The sequence below is a fragment of the Saccostrea echinata genome, unplaced genomic scaffold (assembly GCF_033153115.1).
Source record: "Saccostrea echinata isolate AGI-Se365-2 ecotype Australia unplaced genomic scaffold, CSIRO_AGI_Sech_v1 ptg000047l, whole genome shotgun sequence".
Taxonomy (NCBI): domain Eukaryota; kingdom Metazoa; phylum Mollusca; class Bivalvia; order Ostreida; family Ostreidae; genus Saccostrea; species Saccostrea echinata.
In genome coordinates this window covers 16,491,468-16,516,551 of record NW_026889796.1, presented here as the reverse complement: position 1 = coordinate 16,516,551, position 25,084 = coordinate 16,491,468, and the positions used below count along the sequence as shown (strand labels likewise).

General features: G+C 33.8%; 1 protein-coding gene across 1 annotated transcript in view; it reads left to right on the top strand.

The window, feature by feature from the left end:
* LOC133202381 (condensin complex subunit 3-like) overlaps nucleotides 1–23,454 on the top strand; it is a 29,655-nt gene extending 6,201 nt beyond the window's left edge. The window contains exons 5-20 of the mRNA XM_061338196.1: nucleotides 1,304–1,496; nucleotides 1,779–1,928; nucleotides 3,670–3,786; nucleotides 6,513–6,726; nucleotides 8,062–8,238; nucleotides 8,952–9,059; nucleotides 9,221–9,340; nucleotides 10,869–11,099; nucleotides 12,024–12,205; nucleotides 14,160–14,334; nucleotides 15,685–15,855; nucleotides 17,044–17,194; nucleotides 17,537–17,653; nucleotides 17,759–19,889; nucleotides 21,183–21,221; nucleotides 22,117–23,454. Coding sequence (XP_061194180.1) covers nucleotides 1,304–1,496; nucleotides 1,779–1,928; nucleotides 3,670–3,786; nucleotides 6,513–6,726; nucleotides 8,062–8,238; nucleotides 8,952–9,059; nucleotides 9,221–9,340; nucleotides 10,869–11,099; nucleotides 12,024–12,205; nucleotides 14,160–14,334; nucleotides 15,685–15,855; nucleotides 17,044–17,194; nucleotides 17,537–17,653; nucleotides 17,759–19,889; nucleotides 21,183–21,221; nucleotides 22,117–22,141 — 4,301 coding nt within the window. The 3' untranslated portion in view covers nucleotides 22,142–23,454. The remainder of the gene's footprint in view (nucleotides 1–1,303; nucleotides 1,497–1,778; nucleotides 1,929–3,669; nucleotides 3,787–6,512; nucleotides 6,727–8,061; nucleotides 8,239–8,951; nucleotides 9,060–9,220; nucleotides 9,341–10,868; nucleotides 11,100–12,023; nucleotides 12,206–14,159; nucleotides 14,335–15,684; nucleotides 15,856–17,043; nucleotides 17,195–17,536; nucleotides 17,654–17,758; nucleotides 19,890–21,182; nucleotides 21,222–22,116) is intronic.
* Nucleotides 23,455–25,084: the final 1,630 nt, after the last annotated feature.

Below are 25,084 nucleotides of genomic sequence, written 5' to 3'. Positions count from 1 at the left end.
AGAGAACCACACTTCTTTGATTTTTTTCATTGTTTGGGGATTTAAAAGCAAAAGTTGGAAAATACCTGCTACTTTTTCACTAGTCAGTCGGGCTATTTACAAGCCCATACCTATTTAAACTAACTTCTATTGTAAAAGGAAAAGGTGTTTATGGAATAAAAAAAACTAAATCATTGACTTCAGACTGGCAAAATCATTTTAAGAAGTATCAAAATCATGAAATCAAACACTTCCGATCTCCAATTGGTGGCCATTTTTGTTTATACGTGTTATGTAAATGTTGAACCAAACCAGATTCCAGAATTCTGGATCGGTGCACCGAATCGAACAGTATGAACCACGGTGCACCGCACAGCCCTATAAAATATACAATAAACAAAGCTGCAGATGAGCATTTAAGCTCTAACAAAAACCAGTGGAGAAATATATGATGTATTATTTGTTATAATTAATACCTAGTCACCACAGGAGATGTATGTAAATCAAACATTATAAGAAATGGAAAAATCATTGAAATCTTTGTATATAGGTTAACATGATTTTCTTGCACTTTAAACTGTTATATTTACATTTGCAAATGTTGTCTTTTATATAACACTATTAAAAGCAATGCGTATCTATAGCCGTATAAACACGGGTTCCTCGCGTCATAAACGTTCGACGTAATTTCTCAGTGACGTCATAAAGGGTCGACGCGCAATCAGTGGATCAAACACGTGCCATTGGGTTTGAAAAATAAAAAGTTTCACGCGTTAAAGATTATAATCAGGCAAATATAAAATATGAATAAGTCACAAATGTAAATATAAGTAATAAAGTATCATTTTAAAACATCTATCGGGCTATAAATACGGGTTGGTACGAGATCAAATTTACCATAAAGCCCTTTGGGCTTTATGGAATTTGATCTCGTGACCAACCTGTATTTATATCCCGATAGATGTTTAAAAATGATACCTTATTTCTTAATAAGATAATTAAACAATATTTGACGGGCGTATCATGCTGTGGCTGGGCACTTTATTTTATCATAATTTACTATTAGCTCAGACCACTGAAATAAGGTACATATCTTTTCATGTTGTAATAAAAATGTACCTGTGGTGGGGCATTCATGCCTCTTGGACATATTTCTAGATTTTTAAGATGACGACAGCATTCAGTATTTAATAAAATTGTAATAAAACAGTTATTGCATTGTAAAGTCTGTTTGATTTGCATGTATTTTATGCATGAAACACAAATGGATTAGACAGCAGGCATGCTCTGTAAGTCTTCTTCATAATTTTCTTTCTGTTTGTAGAATCTGTTAAAGCTGCTTGTTCAGGGAAGTTACTGCAGACCTGGCTGCGTACATTTGGAGGCAATGTATTGGAGTTATTGGGAAGTCTAGATGTGGAGAACTCAACTGAGACATGTGAACTGGTTCTGAAGACACTGCTAAAACAGGCCCCGTTACCAGAAGTGGTCCAGAAGTTTGATATCTTAGATGACAAGCAAGTCCTTCAAAGTTTCTTCTTTTTTCTTGCTTATTGTTTAAGAAAATTTTGATTTTGCAAACATTACAATACAGGTTTATCAAGAATTTAAAGGTTAGCTATGATTACATTAGAATTGAACTTCACAGTGCTATAAATGTTAGGAGTAATGCATGACAAAGCATTTAGCATGGAGATGGGAAAAGTTGGTAAATATTGACTTGAAATTGAACATAGTTGTAAACTTTTCTGAACTTTTTAACTGAGATCTGACAGTTAAGTAGAAGTTGTGTATTGTAGAATTCTGATTGCCCAGCACAAGCTGACTAGTGAGAACTCCATGTACTGGCAGGCAGTTTGTAAACACATACATTCCCTTGGAATAGATGGCGATGAGTTTCTGGACAAGGTGCTCCCAAACTGCTTAGAATTCTGTCAATATATAAGAGAGTAAGTCAGCATGTCTGATTTGTTATACGCCTGTCTTAGACAGGACATACGGTATTATGTTATGGCGTTCATGTCCGTCCATCTGTTAGCTTTTTCGTGTCCAGCTCGTAACTTTAATACCATCAGGCTTAGAATTATTAAGCTTTGTTAGCTGATACCTCTTGGGTAGAGGTGTGTTGCACATTTAAAGCAGGTTGCTCTGACCTTCAATTAAGATGCTATGGTCAAATATGGGGGAAAAAACCTGTCCAGCTCATAACTAGAAAACTATTAGACTTAAAATCATCAAACTTGGTTAATTAATGCCTTTTAAAAGGTGTGTCACACCCTACTTCAAGGTCAGTGTGACCTAAGTGAAATTTAAAAAAAAAAAAAAAAAAACCTATGTCTTTAACATCTGAATCACACAATTCCAAAAGATGTAAGAGTATTGCAGTATCCTTATTAATAAAAATGTTCAATCAAGAAAATACTCTTCTTCTTTTTTTTTAGCTCACCTTAGCCTAAATTATCAAATTAAAATCATGACCCCTGGGGGTAGGGTGGGGTCACAATGAAAGTTCAAACTTGTTTGGAAAAGAGATCACAGTCAAAAAATATGTAAGCATCCTTAGTTAGTGTAGATTCAGTTTTGTTCAAATCATTAAACCCCCCCCCCCCCTTCCCTTTTAGGGGTAGGTCGGGACCACTTACGCATTTAAGTTTTTCAATACTAAACTGATTTTTGCTTGTTTCCTAGCCACAGTGCTCAGGTGAGTGATGTGACCCTTGGGCCTCTTGTTATTATATACTTTATGGCAATCTATAACAAATGTAATGTTAAAAGAAAAATTGCACCTCCCATGGATAGAAATTTAATAACAGAAAATTGCATGTCAATTTAGAGAGAAATTAATGAGTTTAGTGTGAGGAGATAACTGGTAGAATATCTCTGATCAAGCAGGTGTTATCTATATCTCTTTGGAAATGGGCAAAGAAATTGGCCTCTTAATTGCTTGTGCAATGTGTTGGATTAAATAGTCCTTGTTGGTTAGCCTAACTTTCAAGATAAATTTGATGTTAAGTAATAAAAACTAATTTGATATTGTATAATATTGTATAATATAATTAAAACTAATTTGATATTGTATACATGTATTAATATTATTTTATTTAAATTTGTATATCATGTACAACAAATTCAGAGTGTCATGTCTCACAAAGATGACATTTTATAATCTAAAGAATAAAAATAATTTGTTTTGATGTTTTAATAGGCTGTAGCATTGTTAATCATAAAATATACAATAAACAAAGTTGCAGATGGGCATTTGTTAAGCTCTTACACAACCATTTGAGAAATATATGATGTATTTTTTTTTTAAGTAATACCTACACTACAGGAGATGTATATATGTATATGTACATCAAACATTATAAGGAATGGAAAGAAATCATTGAAATCTTTGTATCAAGGTTGACATGATTTTCTCACACTTTAAGCTGTTTACGATAATTGAACAATATTTGACGGGCGTTTCATGCTGTGCAGGGCACTTAATTATTTCTCTTCATACACATGAAGGGGCTATTCATATTCAGAATTGGTTTGCTATCCAGGGGTTAGTTTTTTGTTTTGTTTTGTTTTTTTAACTGGAATTTATTTGTACTAAGGAGAAATAACCATGCATTAGATATAACATAATAAAATAATACTGTATATTTCTATAAAACTTTGTTTATGCAGTCCCTGACATTTTAGGTATGTGAACACACTGAAGGAAAGTACAGACATTGATACACAGATGGAGAAAGAGTTCATCATACAGCAGCTATTGTCTATGATCCAGTACATGGAGCTTGCTGATCAGTCTTCACGGTAACTTGTTAATATCAGAGTTCTCACCAGGATTTTCTTTATAAAAGTCCTACACTGCATCTTTTCTGTGTCCGGCTCATAATTTGAAAGGCCTAAAATAATCAAACTTTTTCTGTTGATTTATCTTGGGTAGATGGTGTGTTGCACATCAGAAATAGGTCACTGTGACCTGTGATTAACAAGATATAGCCAAATATGGCTAAACCCTGTCTGACTCGTACTGTAAATGTATTATATTTAACGTGAATAATATTAAGCGGAAATTAATTTTACAGCAAATTAGCATAGGTTTGATTTAGCATTTTCTGAATGTGATAGATATGAATATATCCAAACAAGACATTTAGCGACATACTTGATTTAGTGGAAGCTGCCTTCCCTGAAAGGACCTTTATAGAATACACTGCGAAATGTTATACCGTAAAATCCCTTTAAATGCCCCGGTCGCTTAGAAAATTACAAAAAGGGGGCGGTTATTTTGATATTCTTGTTATAATATTTAATGTCATATTTAAATTCAAGATATCTTTTGAAAAAAAATTAAACCACTAGATATATGCCTTACTTTCCTTTACCATAAGATAATCCACCCAAATTATGCTCAATGATTTATTTTTTCATAAAAAAAATTAGAGAATACACAAGGAGAACAAATTGTAGGTAACTTTCACTTTCAGAAATACATAATGATTAGGTCGTTCTAAGAATCTTTCACTTTCAGGAATACTTTACATACAATTACCCAATAACAGAGTTTCATTTTCACTTCCTCAAAATTATGGCGGACTTTCGATACGATTCTATATACATGTATTTGTAATCACAGTGCAGGGGGGTTCTTATTGCCCGACAGTTGAAGAAGGCCTAGGAGGTGCTCATAGGGGCAGTTAAAAGGGATTTTACGCTACGTTTACAGTAATTGGTAAAATATTAGCCATTATCATCTTTACCTAAGTTTGAGTATTGCAGTAACCTTATTCAAAAATTTTACGTTAAGAAAATATCCATTTTTTCATGATTTACTGTACAGCTGTATATAGCATATATTTCTTTTATTTCTAACAATAATGAGAAATTTCACTTGTCCCTGGGAGTGTCTGCCATGCAAAGGCATTTTGTTAAGAGTTAATCTGCATCTATCAAGTTAAGATTAATTTATTAGTGTAAGGAAAATGTCTTAATCATTGCAGATGTTATCTATATCTCTTGGGAAATTGGCAAAGGAATCTGGCCTCTTAATTGCAATTGATATCATCTGTCAAATTAAAATAGTTCGTGATGGCTAGTCTTTATTATCAAAATTAGTTTGTTATAAAGTTATCAGAATGAATATGATATTGTATATTAAGGTATTCAATGTATAACAAAGGGATATGGAACAATATGTAAACTGTGAATTACCTAGAGTTTAACTTTCATTCCATTGAAGACAAACAGTATTATTAAAACAATTAATAGCTCTCAAAACACTTATTTCAAAACAGAATGAAATTGTGCTATTGAATTACTTAAAGACACATTTAATGTACATGTTTATTACTAAGAGTTCTAATTTACTTATTTTTTTTTAAAAAGACAGGAATGTTTAATGTGTACTGTCAACATACGGACAGCCAAGATACTTCTAATGAAGTAATTCACAATATAATATTAAATAATTTTTGCAACAAGTCAATAAATATGGAGGTTCAGATCCAAGGTTGAAAGGAATAATTAATTCCTTGGCATATTTTATTGTAGGAATCATGTCTCCACTTTCCATGGTAGAGAATCCCTCATTTGGGCATTTGGGCATTTAGTGAGAATGTTAGCCAGAATAAAACCTTAAAAGAATCTGCACTGAAACTGCAGGAACACATTCAAACTTCTGTGGATAACTTCAACATTTACCATTTAAATATTGCTTTGATATTTGAAGGGATAAAAACTTGGAAGTAATCGATTATTAATCGATTACATCTTCCAAAGTAATTGATTACAGGACAAAAATGAGTGTAATCGATTATTAAATGATTATACAAAATTCCTCTACGTAATCGATTATTAATCGATTACATTTTTCAGTAATCATGCCCATCCCTGAATTACCAAATCAAAACCTGAATGGTGCTAATTTTAATGAAGAATGTTTAATCTACTGTTTTTTTCTGCAATATTCATTAAATCAATGTGATTTCATTATTTGTTAAACTTTTGTTGCTACTGCTGGAATGTAATTTGCAGCAAGATGCAATCCGCAAAGCATTATTGGACCACAGGTTACTGCGGAAAAAGAATTCGTTTGGATCAATGTGCAAAGTCCGAATTTTCTCTTCGCCCAGGTGTTGCTTTAAGAGCTCGCAGTGATGAGCGGCGCTTTGCGCCGCTCGCTGTGCTCGCTATTACCAAATACACTTATAATACTAGAACATGAAATAAAATAAACTTAAATACATAAATAAACATACTTTATTCTGCATTTACAGAGAGAGTATTAAAGGTTGCCAGTTGCTTTCATTTTTGAAGTATTACAAACTGAACTTTTCAAACATATCCTTTAGATCACCTTGGGGTGTGTGCTTTACACAAGTTTATGATATACATGTGACTTTATAGTAAGCCCTTTGTGGAGTTTCCCTGTCTAGTGAAGGGTCAGGTCAGCTCAGTAACTGTTTATAGATGCAGCATATCATATTTCATCATATTTGCAAATTTTATCATATTTTATTGTTTTGCTGAAATTTCAGAAAAGCTGTGGAGAATTTGCTTCATGAGCTTCTAATCCTGGACCATGTCAGTCATAGTCTGGTGAAGTATATAATAGAGCCACTCTCCAAGATCAAGTCTCAGTCTCCAAATCTGGTACCAATCCTGGCAGAGATTATATCAGAAATCCGAGAACCAATCACAACAGTGGAGAGGGGGCCTTCAGAGGACGATCGCAGACAAAATGATATTAAGGTTAGGGCTAGGAGGAATATCTGATTTCAGAAATGGAATTCAATCCTTTTGACATAAAAAACAATTGAAATCTGTGCAAAACTTCAGACATTTACATTGTCATGCTAAGAACTTGTGAAGAGAACCATTGAAAAGCAAATGTAAGAATGAATTGAACTTTGCTGATACTTGTATCAAACTACATATGCTTGAAAGTCGAAAATATTAATTCTGTGAACTACATCAAATTTTAATCAAGGAATGAATTTAATAGCTACCCATTTTATACCATATAAATTGGGTAGCTATTAAATTCATTCCTTATAATTTAATTTTCATTCATTTGGTGTGAGAAAAAAGATGATTGTCCTTAAAAAATGACTTCAATTTGTACAAAATTTGAATGTAACGTCAGGCGGATCGATATGTTTTTGACGCAAGTAATTGTGACGTAGGCAACCCATTTTATACGATAGAAAGTAAATTTTTTATCCAATCAAATACAGCGTTACAACCACAATTAAATTATAAGATGATAATAATTACAAATTTCTAGAGCTACAAAGGTAGCAAAAATCAATATTCATATTCACAGATCTGTCAATTAAAGTTTGTTGTTTTTTTAATCAAAAATGGTGACCTACCATTTCTAGACCGTCAAGACTTTTGTATGTCTATCTTTGAAATAATAATATGCATATATATTGATAAAGTTAGGCCTGCTTGACATTAAATTGCCCCTTGTTTTAGGTAAGTACATGTATTTAGTTATTTCAAGCTAAAATTAAGGAAATGGAAGATTTCCAAAAAAAAAAAAAAAAAAAAAAATTTAATCCTCACAAACCCATAGTTTTTCCTCAAACAACAAGAATTTGCCCCCACAAAAATATGTGATTTTACAGTAATAAATAAAAAGAGGTACACACTATGAACAGAGTTAAAATTCATTCTGTAAGTATAACTTAGAAAAAGGGTTTAAAGTTATTTTTTGTTTGTACATGCATTTTTTCTAAAGAACATTTACAATCAGTCATTATTGAATTATATTCTTTACATATATTTAACAAAGAAAGATTTGTTACAGTCATTCATAACACCAATAATTCAAGGTAGCTTTTGTATTAAATACTAATATTGATATTGTCGAGGAAGCTCTAAACACTAATGAAAACTTTTTTTTTGGACTTCAAAGAAAATGTATCATAAGGTATACATATTGAGTATGTAATGTTTCAGCATAGGGTACCTGCCATATTTTCCCAGCTTAACAAATTTGTATGTTAAAGAAAAGTAAATTTAATATTAGACGTGATGGTGAATTGTTTAACAGACAAGATGCTTGCTTTTTAAACACAGATTGCCAACATTAGAGTGAAGCTGAATGAATTGAAGGACTCATTAGATGAGAGTGTTCGTAGTCAGGACTTCAGCCGAGCAGCTGAAATTAAACAGAGCATATCAGAGCTGGAGACAGAGAGGAACCACCTTCTGGACCTACCACAAACTCAGACAGAGGAAATACGAACAGAGAAGGTACTGTTAAATACTATGAAACAGTGATTCATTTTGATGTGCATCCTGTGAAAATTACGCATTGGTTTTGCTCAGGATACATGAATTAAATAAATGTGCATTCCAATGGACGCAATATAATTACCGTAGACAGACATATGTATTGTTTTCATATTTTTTCCATATAAACTGAATGGCAGAAATGTTGATTGTCATCATAGTTTAGGATATAATATTTTCTTGTCACAAAACCTAGGAATCTAATTGCCAAATTGATAATTTGAACCATTTTATAATACAATAGAATGGCTTCTTTGTGTAATACCCTCTTATAGTTCACCAGAACTTCCTCAGTCATATGGATAGGTACCTTAAAGATTTTAGTATGGAATGCATTGTCATTATTTAGAAGGGTTCTTTGGACCATGATAACTATTTCAAAATGAATCACTGCTATGATAATTGTAAATTGATATGAACTTGTTTAGGAGTTATTCAGAGAACTGTTCACTGCTTATGATCAGGTGGAAATGAATAAACTAGAAGTTAATGGCTGTACATCATTACTCATCTTGTACAGCAGAAGACATAGCATCATAAAACCTTGTCAACTGATGTATCTTACTGATAATTAACTCAAACACAGAATGTGGTGCTGAAATACATACATGTATATATTATACTGGGAATGTAGATTCACTAGATGAGTTGTTTTTGTGATTGATATGTTGTAGACTGACGTGGCCACCATTCTTAAGTGTCATGCCATTGTTGCTGAGATGTTGGAGACTCTTTCCCTGTCTAGTGTCAGTCCTTCACTTCAGATGTTGATTGAATCTCTGGTAAGTGATACACAGTTTTAGGTAACTTCAGAATTGATCAGAAATCCTCAAAGTTAATGCTTGCCTCTTGAAACTTTAGACTTTAAATTTGTAAACCTTATTGAACAGCTAATCTGCTTTGGAAATTGTTTGAAGTGTATGGAATTCGTCATTCTGTACAGATTTTGCCTGGGATTCAAAATGAAGATGGAAGAATTAGAAACCTTGCAGTGAAGGCACTAGGACTGTGTTGTGTCATCAGTAAAGATTTGGTCATGCAGTATTTACCTCTGTTCATGCAGGTACTTATGTAGTTATACAGTACAATTCGTTTATTATCATAGTTTATTTGTCAGGCCAAAACTTTATAATAAGCGACTTTTATAATAACTATAGTCGGCTGAAATTCATGTCGGACGGCTGACGATACGACGTTTGTGTAAATTATTGGATGTATTATACATCTTACGTTACATATAATTTCGATTTTTTAGGTTTATTTGAAATACAAGTTAACTAACATATCATTTCACAATATTTACTTACTGTTTCAGCTTTTTATTATAAATAAATTCACTTAAATAAAGCTTAATACTCTTCAAACTCAATCTTCTAGATCCCTTGGCATCCATCTTGTTTATTTTGATCTACTTTCATTTTCAATTTATGGTCAATTCAAATTACCAATGTTTCATTTCGGTTTTTTTTTTTTGTATTTTGTTTTTGGTCACATATTAAATAAATTAACACAGCAACAAAGCATGCATTCAAATTGTTTCTTTTATTCATCCAAAGTAGACATAAAAAAATTACCTATTTACACTTAATGTCGCCGTATAATTAAAATTAATTGATACACTGATGAGCATATGCATTCAAAGCCGCTTGGACAGACTGGTGAAAGAGTTAATTTCACTTAATTATTTCTTAATTAATCGGGTAGTTTTGTAAATGTAATTAACTATGAACATTGATCCAGACACCAAGCGTAAGAAAGCTTGGGTTAATATTGACACTAAATTTAGTTTCAACACATTTGGTAAAACGTATTTATTACGAACGTACAATTCAGGATTAACTTAAGAAGAAAATAAGTTATGAAAGAAAAAAAAAAGAGTCTGCGTTATCCTGTCATGTACTTCATGAAATAAATAGACTCCCTGCCAATCGCTCAGGTAAGTGCACTGAAGTGTGACTAATCTCCCCAGTCTTTCACTATCGGCAAATTTCAAAGTGAAAATCAAGCCATTGTGTATAGACAAGCGACAGTGCATGAACCACAGGTGTAGATAGGTGTCATCTTTTGTTTTGTTGATTGTCCCAAGAGTGAAAAGGTGTGAAAAAAAATATTACGGACGGAAATTTTCTATTATAGTAAGCGAAGTGTATACTTTTACATAGGATAATAACAGACGAAATTTATAATGAATTATTAAGAAATGGTTTTGTGTTTCAGATATCTATGATAAAAAAAGAAGTATGATATAAAACTGGTATGATAAAAAACGAATTGTACTGTATGTTATTTACAGTCAAGCTGAATTGATGATTTGGAAAGTATACATGGTATATGTATTACAAAGTACAAATGAAGGAACTTCTTTGTATTACATTTGGCAGTGTATTCTATTAAGCACTATTTGAAGGCAGTTTCCACTAAATTAAGTGCATTGCCAAATGTCATGAATATTTATACAAAAAAATAAAATTTAGTCTCTGGAGTAGGATGTTTTGGGTTGAATTGAATTTCATTATACAATGTCTTAATGCTTGTATCTATGAATAGGACACATACAAAGCAGATGTCAATTTATGAGAATTAATTTGTAGGCTTCCCAGATTGATATTGAGCTGGTTCGCTGTACAGCCCTGAGGGTCATCTTTGACATGCTTCACCTGCATGGTTTGGAGGTCATGCAGAGGGGGAGACAGGATGATGAGACGTCGTCCACCTCCACCGCTGACAGCCTCCTGGAGAGACAAGATAGTGTGGAGGACGGCAGCTCAGGGGCAGCAGCGGCTAAACTCGTCGCTATATTATGTGCCTTCCTTGATGAAGAGGTGTGTTATGGGACAATAACATTTAGTTCTGATAATTTGCTATTTGTATATAACAAAAAAAAAATTGTTGGTGTTCATTGGTTACAGTAAGAGAGGTTGTAGTATCTTTTCCATTTTTGAGACAGACAGGGGTTGAAATTTTCCTGGAAAACCCACTAGCCCAGGGGCTACTGATCAGTAAAAATTTACTAGCCCAAACCTCTAACTTGCCCAACAATTTTGATACAAAATGAGAACATTATACATATATTACATGGCTTTGAGGGCAACATAACAGGATATTTGCCCTGGAGTGTTGTGTCGCCCGATGCTTGTTTACTGTGACCATATACCACATTCTATCAATTTCTACTTATGAAATGTGGGTGAATCCAGTTTGATAATAAAAAGTAGTTCTGTGTGCAGCCTTTTTTATGTGACCCAACTATTGCATACTTAATCCAATTTACATAAGTTAGGAATACTGTATACTACATGTATCTAAGTCATAATTTGATATACAGTAGAACATGTTTATAGTGAACATGCTTAAATGAAATGATGCTTACAGCAAAGTAGTTTTTCACTCCCCATGGTTTTAAAACATTGTGAAGTTAACGAATAGAACAAATTACTTTTATATCAAAGCAGAATTATGTCCCTCGCACTTTGTTATGAGCATTTTTACTATACATGGAATTTGTTATGCAGAGATCAAAGTTTTATTCAACTTATTGGATCAGTCTGTATAATTGAGACATACAATGTATTATAGCTTATTTATGTTTAATAAGAAAAGAAAGCATGTGTTATTTATATACAGAATGTAAACTGAAATCAAGAATTTCAATCCCAGAATTCATCTTAATTATTCAAGATTTCTTATATCTTAATGTTTCATCATCATTATAATAAAGTAAAAAAAAATATTTGATATCATTTCAGAGCTCAGAACTGAGAACTGTTGCTGGTGAAGGTTTGGCAAAACTTCTTTTGTCTGGGAGAGTGGTATCTTCCAAGATCCTGTCACACCTCATCCTCATATGGTACAACCCAACCACAGAAGATGATACACACCTTAGACATTGCCTGGGAACTTTCTTCCCTATTTATGCATTTGCTGGGAGGTATACTGTCTACTGACATTTTTAAAAATAGGAAGAGAAATACATGTATATTAGTGTAGGTTCAGGATTTCACTTGATTTGATTCTGCTCTTTGTTAGTATAGGAAGTATTTTTATGCCCCCGGATCGAAAGATCCCGGGGGTATATTGTTTTTGTCCTGTCTGTCTGTTGTCAACTTTAACCTTGCCCATAACTTTTGATTGGTTGGAGCTATGACTTTCATATTTCACATGTGTATTCCTTGTGACAAGACCTTTCTTTGGGTACCATCATATTTGACCTTTTGACCTTGGAGTTTGACCCACTTTTGCAAAATTTTATGAGACTTTAACCTTGACCATAACTTCTGAACAGTTGGTGCTTGGGGTTTCAAACTTCACATGTGTATTCTTTGTGACAAGGCCTTCCTTTGGATACCAACAACTTTGACCCTTTGACCTTGACCTAGGAGTTTGACCTACTTTTGAAAAACTTTAACCTTGGCCATAACTTTTGAATGGTTGGAGCTAGGGCTTTCATACTTCACATATGTAATCCTTGTAACAAGACCTTCCTTTGGATACCAACCACCACTTTGACCTTTTGACCTTGACCTAGGAGTTTGACCTACTTTTGAAAAACTTTAACCTTGGCCATAACTTTTGAATGGTTGGTGCTAGGGCTTTCATACTTCACATATGTAATCCTTGTGACAAGATCTTCCTTTGGATACCAACCACTTTGACCTTGACCTTGACGTTTGACTTTTATTTAAAAAACATTAACCTTCGCCATAACTTTTGAACAGTTGTATCTAGGTCTTTTAAATTTCACAGGTGTATTCCTCGAGACAAGACCTTTCTTTGGGTATCAACATTTTTTATCTTTTGGCCTCGATTTTGACTTGCATTTGAAGAACTTTAACCTTTGCCATAAGCTGCCATATGGGGGCATCAGTGTTTCACAAACACATCTTGTTTTTTTTTTATAGAGATGAGGCTGTGTTTTTTGTTTGTAGTGTACACACACCTCATGAATAGTGTATGAGTGCTAGAATTGGAGATAAAAAACATGTTGTAGGCATTTCACTAGTACTGATTACATTTTTGGCCATCATGTAGGGTGTTCTAGTCCATGCAGGCTTGCTAAGAGTGAATGTGCACAGCAAATAATGAAGTTAATTTACCATCCACAAAAATGCTTTGCCACTTTGTGGACAGGGCTCAACATTAACTTTTTTTCTTAATTGTCCATTCGGACAAGTGACCAAGACATTTACTTGTCCGAACTTCAACTTCACTTGTCCGAAAATTTTTCAATAAAGATCTAATACTGTCCACTTGAAAACTAAAATAAAGTCCATTACACATGACATGTGCTTGATTGATTCGTGATGTCATTGATATTTACAACAAACACATAAAACGAAATTTTATCTAGGCTTTCTGTCCTGACAACATAAATGTCCACAAGTGAACCAAACTTCGTTAAGTTCGTAAGTTCCATGCCTTTTCAGTAGTATGCAATTAGTGAACTTCGATCCCGAATCAATGTGAACTCAATTAGTAGCGATCCCTATCGGGATCAAAGTCCGGTTTTTATGTACAGCTTCCGTCTTGAAACTACTGATTATCTTTCACAGTCGTTCTTAATATTATTTAGAGACTCCTTTACATTAAAATGCACTTGTCCAATCAGACAAGTGCCCAGCAATATTCACTTGTCCGTAATTTTTTTTCACTGGTACCGGGCAAGCGGACAAGTGTTAATGTCGAGCCCTGGTGGAATTATAAATGCTTTGTGTGATTGGTGAATGTACATATATTGCGACTTGTTTTAATTCATTATATCAGGAAATGCTTATTTTTGTCTTTGTACTTGGAAATTTCACATCAGTAATGTTGTTTTGTCAAAGGAAGAAGTGCTAGTATAGTTAGGTACTGAGAAGTTTTCATTGTTTCTGTTGTACACCCAGAGCTAACCAGGATGTGGTGGAGGAGGCCTTTATCCCCACCCTGAAGACTCTGAGAAATGCCCCCCTTTCCAGTCCCCTGGCAGAGGTCAATGCAGAGAATGTGGCAGAGTTGCTGATCCAGCTGACCAACTCCAAGTTACTGTTGAAGAGTCAAAATGAAACTGAGACAATCAAGGTAAAAACTTCAATAACAGACTGTGTTGGTTTGTCACAAGAACTAGGGTTAAATACTAGAAATTCCAATACGAAGCCAGCATTTTTTAATTTTTTGATACAAATTTACTGATACCATGATAAATATGAAAATCAAGATAGAAAATAATCAAGTACAATGTATATAAGGATGTTAGGTGAAGAGAGAGACTAAGTAACTTGATATATACTTGTATAGGAGGCCAGATTGCATGACATCTTTGTCATATCTAAAATTTTAATTTATCAAAATTCATATGTGTAACTCGGATAAAGACTTTAACTTTTAATCTCAATGTCCAGCAGGCAACTGAATTAATTTTTTAAATATTTGGACCTAACCCGATCAAAATTAAATTGATCCCGATCAAAATTAACACAAAAAGAATAAAATAATAAATTAATGCATTCTTTATGTATTTATCACCAAGAAATCTATTTGATTGTCAAGTTCAGCTATTTTTTAACCCATATTACACATAATCAAACTTGTATTCTTTTGAAAATGTTATTTATTTCCAATATAGAATTCTGGTTGGGATCAGTTGAATTTCGTTCGGGATTGGCCAAAATTTAAAAAATTAATTTCTCCAAAATTTCACAATTTCATTTCAATTTCTTTTCAAAATATGATTGACTAACATGTTCTCCGTAGTTATGACTAGTTTTACGAAGATTTTAACCATAGGTTTGAAAAATATCCACAGAAAATGTGTTTTATTTTCATAAATATTTTTTATTAAAAAAATTTAAGTGTCTGTTTGACTTTTCTTTACATATTTTATTAGACATTCATATGATGCATTCATTAACAGCAAATTTTAAAGCATCTTATATGCAAATAAAACATTTTTGACATTTTCTCTGAAAGAATGCAAAAAAATTCATATAAAATAATAAAGAGCTAATATCGACCTTTCAATGCTGAAACCAGAACTCAATAGGGATTTCTTAAAGATTTATGAAATAAAATTTTGGTGTGGCATTCCTCCTTAAATGAGAACTGAATTTTTGCTAATCACTGTAAATTACACTTGTCCAATCAGATAAGTATATTTGGTTTTCACTTGCCCAAACACTGACTGTACTTGTCCTGGGCAATGCCACAACTGTTCATACATGTATCTATCCATGTATTAATTAAAATTTTATTTTTATTTAAATTTACATAAAGATTGCATGATCTGTGTAAAATTACAATAGGACTTGAATACAATAGTACAGCCCACATGAACCATTGATTTTGAGCTTTATGCTTTCTATTTCTGCATGATGATGTACCTGAATCAGGACAGTCCCCCTTTCAGTAGATTTTTTTTTTTTTGGTCTGCAGGAAAATCCAAGGCATGACAGTCTAGCCATAAAAATTTGTAATGAGATTTTGTCCAACCCTGACTCATACAACCTCAAGCTATGGGTTAAAATTCTCAACAAGCTTGAGCTAAGTGAGACTAATGATGAGGCCTTTAAAGTTCTAGCTGTGCTGGCTGATCAGATGCTGGAGGTAAAGTACACAATTCTGTCCATTTAAACTAATTTAAATTTTGATATGTATATGAGTTGTTTTTGTTTGTGGGGGGGGGGGGGGGGGCTCTATTGCATGTTTAATTCCGATGATGTTTTTCCCCTCAGTCTTTTTTTATCAGAACCTGAAAAACAGAAATGTATTAAAAATTAATATCCTATGTATCGAGCATAGTTGCCAACTCACCCGATTTTGTCGGGTTACACCCGATTTTCGACCCTTAACCCGATTTTTTTTTATGACACGGCAGGTCATGCGTTTCACCCGATTTTTGCCGAACAACCCGAAAATCTCCCGATTTCCGGATTTGCTTCATAAATTAGGTTGCACTTTTAACTTTCAGTTACAACCCAAGCTTGGATCTATGTAAACAATACCGATGGCTATGTTCAGTAGGCCGTGTACCAGTAAATTATCAGTGCAGGTGTAAACAATTACCTGGGAGTTGTTTTTTACAAGACAAACATTGAAGTCAATTTAAAATGGCTTCCGATAGAATTACATCGTTATAAGGGCCAGTAGGAACACACTGAACCAAGAAAAAAGAGAAACAATATTTATGTACATATCAAGAAATCTTGGAAAACAATTATCATCAGATAAAATAAAGTGATCGAAGATAGTGTAGGCCTAACTGTACATTTAATACATATTGCACTTGTTAATTAATTAAATTAATTCGGGGGGGGGGGGAGGGGGGGATAACTTCGAAACCAATATTTGAATACTTTCAAATTTAGCACAAACATGTGCTTCAAATCAGCATTGCAGATTCTGAAAAGGCTTTCTTAAAAAAAAAAAAAAAAAAAATGCACACTTAATTCAGGTCAATACTGAATAATGAAACCTTCATTGCTCTTTTTTAACATGTAAATTTAATCAATATATATAAATTTTTTGTCATTGTAAGTTAAAGCCTATTTTTAATAAAAGAATTCTCAATACACAAATACCTATATAAATATAGATATATATATAAATTTAATCATGGTAAATATGTCGTGAATGTCTTTACGCGTTATGACCAGATTTTTTACTTTGCAAATCTGGTCATGACCAGATTTTTACATGTTGGAGGTTGGCAAGTATGGTATCGAGTAAGATTCTCAACTTGATTCCTGCTTTGATAGAATTATATAAATCCTTGTAAATACATGTACATATCAGGTTGTCAAAGAGAAAATGAGCTTGAAGACACTGAAGAAGTTTGCAGAGTTTGTGAAGGAGAGGGTACCGGTTCTAGCATCCGAGGGGGACCAAGAAAACACGGAGAATATGGAGGGAGGTACAACAGAGGAAACAACTCCCCCTAGTACTGGTTTGTGTGCTTTAAGCAAATACAATGTAAATGCTTGTATTCCACCAAAATAATGCATAATCCCTGAAGCCCTTTTGGATGACTCTAAAGTTAATGGCCTTGCATCCTTGACCACAGCTTTCAAAATGAGAATTGCTGAATGAGCTTTACTGCTTTAAAAAACATACATTGTATATAGTGAGAGAAAAGTCATTTACCCATATGTGATCCACGTTTTTTTATTTTCAACATTTCATCAGTTTGTTTGTCTTCGAAACAAAAGTGTATTAGATTCAACAAATGAAATGTGTTGCTGTTAGTAGCAATTGATTAGTAAAGCTCTATGGTATTTTTCTGTTGTAGAAATGAACAAGACAAGTGTTAGTGATAAAACACAGGACAGATCTCAGATGAATGATACAGCTCTACATCTAGATGGCTCTCTTTTCCATGAGACAAGTACACTCCGTCGAGTCCCAAGTAAGTTTATAGGGATGTACATGTGTACCTGCAAATATGTTGAAATTGGAGAGAAACCTTAATTTTTACAGATATTTTTGAAATACATTGTTGTGATGTTATTAGGTAAATCTGGAGGAATTTCACCCAAAGTCGGTAATCCAACAGTAGATCCAGATGTTGCAAAGAGTCCTATAGCAGCTTTGTTTTCTAAGACGTTTGATTTTAAGACTCCTGATAGACCAAAGAATTCCAAGGCGAAAGGCCCTCTCAACTTGTCTGAGAAAAACAGAGATAATTTGGAGGAGACCAAAGAGAGTGGGCTGGACACAGATAATGCAAAGGAGACCAAGGAAAGTGGGCCAGAGACAGATAATCGGGAGGAGAACAAAGAGAGTGGGCAAGAGACTGACAAGGATGAAGAAAAGTCTCCAGATTCAAGAGGCAAGAAAAGAGGAAGAAAATCACCAGAACCATCCTCACCACAAAGTAAAGGAACTCCAGGGAAAAAATCCAAGAAAACTGAAAAGAAAAGTAAAAATGACAGAAAACTTGAGAAAGATGTGAAAAGTAAAAGTAGCTCGTCAGATGGAAAGTCTGAAAATGAAGGCAAGCAGAGCACAAATCCATCTATAAAAACAAGTCACAAGAGATCAGTAGCTCCAGTCAAAGCAGTTAGAGCTCTTAAAAGCAAGAATTTGAGTCCTGTTGTGGTTTTGACGAGAACAGAGAAGAAAAATACTCTAGAGTCTACAAACGAAAGTGAAGCAAGTTTTACCAAAGAAAAGTATGGTGGAAATAAGAAATCACCAAGGAGTAAAGGAAATTTGGAGACACCTGAGAAAGGAAAGAGCAAGAAAAGTGAAAAGATAAAATCCAATGATGAAACTGGGACAAAGAAAGATGAAGCCTTAAAATCATCTAAATCACCATCTTTAAACAGTAACAAAAAGCTGAAACCCACCAAAAAATCTGAGGAAGAGGAAGAAATTCCTCTGAAGACAAGGAGAACACCAAGGTTAAGACACTCACAGTCTATGACCATGAATAAAACTGAAGACAAAACTCCAGATGGAAAATCATACAAAAACGGGGGAGTTAAACATAATTCTGCTTCAAAAGAGAGCTTGAATGAATCACCTAAAAAGTTGCTGCGCACCCCTAAACACACAGATGTTAAATCGCCAAGGAGAGGCACCCCTAAACGCACAGATGTCACATCACCAAGAAGGGGCACCCCTAAACGCACAGATGTCACATCACCAAGAAGAGGCACGAAGACTGTACAGTCTACTACTGTTGATCCACTGCCATCTCCTGAAAAGAAAACGAAACTCGGAGATTCAGTCAGTAAGTCAAGAAAGAGTGCCCAAGGAGATGAAAAGAACAAAGGAAAGGAATCCCCAATGAAGGTTGTCTCCAAGGAAGTAAGCAGTCCAGTTACAAGAAGTGGAAGGAAAATCCCAGTAGTAACTAAAGGAAAAACCAGTCCAGGCAGTAAAATTAGGACAAATTCTGCTCCAGCTTCTGCCAAGTCCAAGAAAACAACTTCTTCTTTAGTCAGTAGTCCTAACAAAAGAACCCATTTAGGTGCCAACCTCTCTGAATCTGAAACAGAATCCCCCAGAACTAGAAGCAAAATGTCTTCTCCAGAATCTAATATAAGCTCACCATCAGAATCAATCAGAAAAAACAACAGAAAACCTCCTGCTACCAGCAAGCCATTGCCAGCAAGATCTCCAAGGCTCAAAAGGATAGAGACAAAAGAAAACACTTCACCAAATAAGAGGAGTTTTCAGACGGCACAAAAAAATTCCAATCAGCCTAAAAATGTTTCTTCAACTTCACCTCAGAGTTCTAAAAGTAAGTCAAAATCTAGTCCATCACAGCCAATGAGAAAAAAGAAAATGACATCTGAATCTGATAATGATTCACAAAGTTCACCTTCAACAAGGTCTAAGATACAAATTATGAAGACATCTGTCAGCTGCAATAAAGATAAAGGCAAGGAAGTTTTGTCTGAATCTCTCAATTTGTCCCCAGGTCATGTCACCAGGGCTTCGATGGCAATAGGGGACTCGTTGAAGAAGACTAGTCAAAAAAGTCCAGCAACAGAGCCTTCTTCTGAAGCTGAAGAATCACCAGTTCGTACCACCCGCTCTAAGAAGCCACCTGTTCCAGCTACTACTAAACTGAAGCAGAGTCGCTCCACAGCTGTCAGGGTGTCTGCTAGAAAGGCTTGGAATGAGGAAAACAGGTTAGAAGTATCCACACACACACACACATGTTTTAGTGTTACATTTTGAAAGCTATCACACTGCAACAAATATGCAGTGTAAAAAGTTTCATTTTGAGTAGATCAGACAGACATGAACTTTCAAATCTTATATAGTACAAAATAATTTCAGTTGTCAGATAATTTCATCGAATTATTGAATTTGAATTTGAAAAAACTTGGTTTATTTCCCAAAGTCTGCCTAAATAGTTTTAATTCATGTATATAATATAGTTTTTGAAAGCATTTCCTTTCAATTCCCATGCATGTTCCAGATCATTTCTCAACCATCCTGAAAAAAGTTCCCATTGGATGTAATAATGTCCCACACAAAATATCCTTGGTTAAAAAATGAAAATTTGTCAGCATCTTCTTAAAATATTCTTCTCGAGAGCCAGTGGGTTAGTAAAAAATAAGCACCTCCTTTAAACTTACCAGGTCTAAGGACCCCTGAAAATCACTGGAATTACAGTCCAGGATTGGTTGCTAGAAATTGATTGTTATTAAGTTCCTGTCTCCATGTATACATTGTATATCCCTAGATACCTTGTCTGGGGCTCATGGCAATCGTCATATTAATTTTGGGTCTTTTGATGATTGCTGCATATGCCAGTGTGACAAAAACACTATTGATACCAAAAATTTGGCTTGGCAATATTTTGAGTACAGTATAACATGCTTATAGCAAAGTGCCAGGGACCAACAAATTTGATTCATTATAAATGAAATTTGTTATATCCGATCAGTTCACAACTTGTTTTAAAACTATGGGGAATGAAAATCACTTCGTCACTGCGCAGTAAGCATGAATTCACTATAAGCATGTTAGCTATAACCATGTTTTATTGTACTAGTATGTCATATCATTTTGTCTAATAATAAAATTAATGCTTATAAATCAAGTTTAAGTTATATTTTTTTATTAAGTAAATTTCGATTCAAAGTATAATTAATCATTATGATAAACCAAATTTACAGGTATATCGATTTACAGTTGAACTTCGGTATCTTGAACACTGATATCTCGAATACCATGGATATGTTGAAGTGATTTGTAAGTCCCAAACGCTTAATCTTTTACCCTGGATATCTCGAATACTTGGATATCTCAAAGTTTTTCCTTGGTCCCTTTGAGGTCGAGATAACGAGATTTGACTGTATTTGTTGTAGGAAGACTGGTTAATATTATGAGTTTATGACATCTTAAATTTTCCATATTACATACAATCTAAGATAAAACTTTTTATTTTCACAAAACTTTTTTTATTTTCACAGCTCAGGTAGAAAGACAGCTGTTCAAAAACCAGTAAAAAGGTAAGACAACAAAATCATCATCAAGAATAGAGAAAAGAATTTCCAGTTGGTAACTGTCACAGTATGTTTTAAATATCTTTACAGCCAATAAGTTATTCTTAAAAGTGAGTGATAAAATGGTTTGGAAACAATACGTTTTTTGGCTTTTACTAAAGAGAAATTTTTTTTTATAAAATCATCCTTTTTGAAGATCTTGAATTTCTAATATATCTGTGAAATCTGAAAGTAATTTATATGTGTGGTGTTTGTATGTCCCCATCATGAAATAACAGGGAATCAAGTGTTAACCCTGAACCAATTGTCTAGCTGAAAGGTCAAGGTCAAAGAACCTCTGTAAAATTTTTGTCCAGAGCATATTTTCTCTGCCCTTGGTCCTACCTGTCTCAAACTTCACTCATGAGAGTGCCTATGGCTGTGTAGTGTCCTTGAACCAAGGTCAAGGTTATAGCAAATCTGTAAAATTCTTTTCTCCAGTTGGCCCCATCTGACTTAAACTTCACCCCAAGAGTGTCCTTGGATAAAGGGACTTTCATCCTAATGTCCTTTGCTAAAAGCGGGAGCCTGCCTGATCTCGATATCTAGTTATTCACTGTTTTTTGGCATTTTTTATTGCTTGTAAGTGATCACCATTTCACGCAGCTTAAGTATGTTGTGATGGTATAAACAATTGGTTCCAGAAAACAAAAGCAGAAATTTTATTTTCATGTCATTTCCACCCATTTTTTTTCATACTTTTGAACTTTCGTATATTTAAAACTTGCATGTCATTGGGGGCATTCATGTCACCCTGACACATCTAGTTTTTAAATGCTTGTGCTATTGAGATCAATACATTTATGAATAATTATGGCTGTTTTTGCATAAATGACATTACAATGCACAGTTAACATTACAGAATGACTCGCGGCTCCCAGAAATGAAGTTAGAAAGCTGTGGAAGATTTTCCTGATCAGCGGTTAGGAGTGGTTCTCCATGGACAATTTTGAGCTACATGTATGTTGTTTCATGGACTATCTTTATTAGAGGGGTGGTATATGCTATCTGTATGTCTGCCTGTGAATAATAAACTTTTTCTTACTTTTTGATAAAGCATAGGGCAGGAATTTTAACTTAGCATTTAATTAATAATCATAAGTAACTCAACACACTGGACTTTGAAGAGGTTTTGCACTGTATTTACAAAGTTTCGATGATCATTCAATTTTTTTTGGTTGTTTTTAGATTATGAGATGAAACTTGGCATTTTCTGATTTGTAATAATAAATTATACCAGTGTAAGCTTTGTTGTGGAATTTTATGTATACATGTATTTTTAGAGTGAACAACTTCATTATAATAAATATGAGCATTACAAATGGAATAATGCTCACAAATGATAAAGAGCTAACTTGACAGTGATTTAAAAATAAAAATGGCTAGTTCCAGTGAAATGTTTCCATTTGTTTGGACATGTTTATATTTCTTATGGATACATTCTATGTCCATTGATTTACTTGTAATTTTGCGTGAAAAGATAAGTTTAAAGATGAAAAAAAAAATGGGCAGAAATTCACAGATATGGAATGCAGAGATAGTCTTCTTTTTTTTTGCATACTGCAGCAAAAATCCTCCTGACAGTGGGATTATATTGTATCACCAGCAATGTCTTGTTTACCAATATGTAATAGTTCCATATTAACTTACACCAATATTTAAAGGGGACTTTTATTTTATTTGAAGAAAATCAAAAGGTTTATTTTTCTTACTGAAATGTATTTTATAAGGAAGATATGCTATGCACAGTGTGATTGCATTCATTCCAACAAAATATTTCATTTCTCATTAGAAGCTAAGGTTTATGTGTCTTTTTATTTCCTTAATTTACAAAGAATTGTTGAATTGAATTATCAATATTTATTGTTTAAGTCCTGATGTATCCTTGAAGATGTTTATATTTAACAATAAAAGGTTACTATCTTCCAAGTTGTTGTGTGTGCATCATGTACTTAGAAAAAAAACAGGTTATTATATTTAAACCCTCTTAATTTAACACAGTTGAAATTGTTAATTTATATATCTATTCATCTTTATTGAGTATGTTATCATCAATGCGAAAATATACCTCTTGAACAGTTACAAAAGAAACTTTGATTGATATTTCCATATTCTATTTGTTGGATTTAATGCTAATTACATTTGAATTTTAAAGCATGTTATATTGGATGACAATGTAAATAAATGATCTCCATAAGCATTTTCCAGAGTTTTGTCTCCATCTGCATACTGCACTTATAAGAGCAATAGTATAGTTTTGAAACTGGAGTAATATACTTGGTTTTCTTCAGCATATAGAGAGCAATTTTAATGTGTCTGTAGCTTATTGTGACGTCACTTTAGCGTGAGTTCCCAAGTAACTAGGGCTGCGCAAAAATATCGATATTCCAGTATATTGCGATTTGTTAACAAAAAATATCGTATTGCAATATGTTTTTCCAGTACCGATATAGCGGCAAAATGATTGGGCTTTAGATTTATGAAGTTAAATAAGATTTCTTAGATGTCAGAAACGTTTTCAATCATACCAAACAGTAAAGGTTTCTGTTGTATGGTTGCATTTCGTTGCCGACTGTAGTGAAATCAACTAGAACCTTTTTGTTACAACCTATTTATAAAAGTTTTATACACTCTGCTTATAAATGGAGGAAAATAAAATAAGAAAAGGGCATTTTAACTGTTATTAAAAATATTGCAATACATATCACAATATAGTTCCATATATCGCAATACAAAATTTCCAACCGATACCCAGCCCTACAAGTATCTATAAGCCCTATGTGGACCTAACTTACTTGGATGATGCATCTAGGGATGGACACTGCCAGTCTTGCTTGAGATGCTGGATCTGACCTACATTTTCCAGATGAGTGATCAGATTAAAGTTTTTGGAGCAGGACCATTCCCATATAGCTTTAAGCTTCATGTATACCCAACTTGAAGGGGTAATGCATCTAGGGATGAACACTATCTGACCTGCTTGGGATGCTGGATCTGACCTACATTTGCCAGATGATTGACTATTAGACCTTCCTGGTCCAAACTTACATGGATGATGCACTAGAGATGGACAGAATTAGACTTGATTAAGATGCTGGATCTGACCTACATTTTCCTGATGAGTGAACAGGTTAAAGTCTTAGAACAAGTCCATTCCTAAGGAACTATAAACCCTGGACCAAATTTGCATTAATGATGCATCAAGTGAGCTAGTTGTGGAGGCTAGATCTAACCTACATTCTGCAGATGACAGAACAGGTTAAGGATACATCAAAGGTTTCCAAATGCCAGAATTTAATTGTGGTAATTTTGCCTTAAGGTAGATTAAAGTTTGAACTTAAAAACTGTATCTCAGATTTTTGATAAATCTTCTAATTCAAAAGTTACAGCCATTTGCCCTTCAATGTTACCAATTTATTAGCCTAATTTAACATTTCCCTCAATAATTCCAAAACTAAGCTAGATATCAAAAATCTGAGATATGGTTTTGTGAACACATATTTGAAAAGCCACCCATCCAATTTTCAGAGAAATTGGTCAATAAATGAGGGAGCTGAATCCTTTGAAATAATACCACTAACTGTGATCTTGCTTTACAGTAGAGGGCAAAAACCCATTACAAAACAAAATCTGCCAAAGCTAGGAATATATGACACCTTGGAGATTCAGCTTTGAATATCTGTCACTTAGCCATATTTCCCATGCATATTCACAAGAATGGGAGGTTCTTTTCTGTATTTAGATGCTTTTAAATTAGTAAAATAGGTTCTATTCTGAATCGGAAAGATTTCTCGGCAAGAGCTAAGCTCCACCTCTTATTTTATGGTCAT